General features: G+C 42.7%; 1 protein-coding gene across 1 annotated transcript; it reads left to right on the forward strand.

The window, feature by feature from the left end:
* Nucleotides 1-222: 222 nt before the first annotated feature.
* LOC110679859 lies at nt 223-1427 on the forward strand. The gene is made up of 4 exons (XM_021855790.1): nt 223-601; nt 656-785; nt 841-1012; nt 1069-1427. The coding sequence occupies exons 1-4, from the start codon at nt 363-365 to the stop codon at nt 1425-1427; spliced, it is 900 nt and encodes a 299-aa protein (XP_021711482.1). The 5' UTR covers nt 223-362.
* The last annotated feature ends 1541 nt before the right edge of the window (nt 1428-2968 follow it).

Below are 2968 nucleotides of genomic sequence, written 5' to 3' on the forward strand. Positions count from 1 at the left end.
CACACATTGAGTTTATTTTTTATGCTTGCGCTTGCAGAAAAAGTTCAATAAGCTTTACTACCAAACAAATCTGAGTTATATTTTGTTACTAACATTGCAAATAACGATGAAATATAGGGTGGGCCGAATTAGAACATGGGGGGTCCAAATTGGAACAGGGTTGGTCCAATTCGGACCTTTTGGAGAAGTTGGTTCAAACATGTTGTTACGTTTAAGTTAATTTGTGTATCGTAACAAGATAAGGCCTTGAAAATTTAGAACCCAATTATATGTAAATACATAAACTAACAAGAAGAGGTCGTCACGCACGCCAAAGAGGAAACACCCCTGCAGTAAACCGACAGCAGCTGCTGCCAACTGACATGATCAAAATTCTGCAAACGGGCACACACACACTTGCGCGTACGGCCGTAGTTCCGAAAAACAAAAACGACGGCTCATCATTGTATGTTCGTCAGGCCACCTCACCAGAGGTAGAAAAGATCGGCTCGTCCAGTGTTCGGGTGCAAAAACCCCCCCGTTGCAAAAATTATCTGGCTGCAGGGACGCGACCGCCGGAATACAAGGAAATTCTCCACAAAACCAGGAGGTTCAATAAAGTGTGAGTAAAACTCTTCGGATCCGTTGTTTCGTTGCTAATAAGTGGCACATTTAGCAATCAAGGTCGAGTTCGGACTGGCGGCACGTGGCATCGATCACGTCACCAGAAAAAGGAAGCCATCGTCCATCCAGGGGGCGGAACCCTTCGGAAATCTCGGGTGAGGAAATCGAAGATCAATCTGAAGGTGCGTATTCTTGGTTGACTCGTAGAAATAATTCTAATTGAAGTTTTACGGCCAGACACACTTGGCAACCATCCGCACGTGGCACAAGCCGGGCAACCCACAAGGAAGTGAGGTTAGGAACACGCGATTCGGGCAAATTCAACGGTGTCTCGGATCTGGGCGACCCAATAGGACCGTTCACCGGATCGTGAGCGTAACGGCAGACGGGAAAAGGCCTTCCGAAGGAAGTATGTCCTCATAATGACCACAAACCGAGCAAGGGCTAATCCGCGGGATGCCGCAGGGCCTTTATTTGCAGATTTTCATCTCCAGACGGGAGCCACACCGATCGGAACAGTCGGCGGTGGAGAACCAAGCTCCGAGGACTGGCTTCTCGGGCGGAGAGGGCCTTCCAGCACACCAGAGGGCGTGCCACGTGGACGCGGCGACGGAAGCGGCAAGACCCGTGGAGAAACGGCCACCGGCAAGGCGGCCAATCCGACAGAAGAAAAACGCAGTCCGATTCGGAGATCCGGAAGATCGGAGGACGACCGAAGGTGGCGATTAAGATCCGGCGCCGCGAGCACTGCAGCCCAGAAGCAGGATGTGGGATACGGAATGCGGGGTGGCGTGGCGATCATGTCCAAGGGTGCACCCGAGTAGACAGTGAGTACTGAATCAAAGAAAGGAAGTAGATTTAAGGAAGAAAGTGTGTAGGAAGATAAGGAATGGAAAGAAAAACGGATTAGGAGATCTGTGAGGAAAGGACATGAGGAAGGAAAGGAATAAATTTTGTTCGTAATGAAAATTAGTGTTTCGGATTTCAGTTTTGGTTTTGTGAGCGCATCCCTTTGTTGAGCTTGTCGGGACTGCTCGAGGGCTTCTATTCCCCCCCTCAACAGTCATTCGCAACAATGTCTAGCCATGTCCTGGTAGGAGCTATCACAAAAATCTCTGAGAGAAAAATGTGCGCGCTGTATTGCGCTTTCACGAAAACTTTTCATGCTTTTAATCGTGCTGAAAAGATATGGCCAAAAAACTGTTACTAGGTCCGAATTGGACCATGTTCCCCTACTGTTATTTAACTAGAAAAATATTAAAATGCAAAATACGACATTGCGGTACGAGGAAAGTATTTACTTGTGCTGCACAAAGTATTAACCATAGAAATTGCTTGGCGATTCAAAGGCTGACCACAATTATTAAGCATTCCAAAAAATGTTTTGTCACTCTCGATGTCCGAACACGACGGTATAGTCGAAGATCACATAAAAAAGTCTTCAAAAATTGCTCTTCAGTCACTTTTTGTTAATTCTGTAAGGAAGATAATATTAAAAATTAATCATAATAGGAATAATTAGTAAAAAAGCTAAACTGGCCCAATCCACCGAACAGCTGTCAAGATTATCTCTTGATGCTCAACATAGGGAGATGTTATCATTTCAGAGCGCTCTTGGTTTACAGATAATATCTTTCCATTATCCGAAGATGATCCTGCTCATCAGATGAGATTGCAATGCCTGCTGAAAAAGGATTCTTTCTTTTCTATGGAACAAATAAGATTATTATTATTTTTTTATTTTATTTATTCAATTATTCAATATATATAACTTACATTTGTAAGATTGTCTTTAGTTGCTAACACCAGAAGATTTTCGTTTCTTTGTATTATTAAGAACAAAGCATGCTGTATTTTCTTGGTTTTCATGTGCATCTGAGAATTCACTAGCAAAAATGCTTCGTTCGTCTTTTGGTATAAATGAACGATATTTTTTTGTACCAGGAATTGGAACAAGGTTAGAAAATCTTTCCTGAAGAAATTTTTCAGCCTCTGAATAGTCATTTTCAGTTGCATAGATAAATTCCCAATCTTTTTTAAATTGGTATTTCACCTTTTGCGACACAGCCCAGTCCAAAAATTTGTTTGGCGTAATTAATTTCTGCTGACTTTCTAATACTAGCATCTCTAGCCATTCGCTTAATGTCAAATAGGGACTATTTACGAGATCTTCCATAAGAGTGACTAAGATTTAAAATCTTGTTCAGTCACAATTAGTCTACATGAACGAGGGAAGGGTATGACAAGATTTACTGCCAACCAGTAACACATTATCTGTTCTCTTCTATCGTGGCATTCATACAGCAACAAGAAGGCATTTTGATTGCTTCAAACTTAAAATAGTAGTTGCTTCTGAAAAGTTTAT

The sequence above is a fragment of the Aedes aegypti genome, chromosome 3 (assembly GCF_002204515.2).
Source record: "Aedes aegypti strain LVP_AGWG chromosome 3, AaegL5.0 Primary Assembly, whole genome shotgun sequence".
Classification (NCBI taxonomy): Eukaryota; Metazoa; Arthropoda; class Insecta; order Diptera; family Culicidae; genus Aedes; species Aedes aegypti.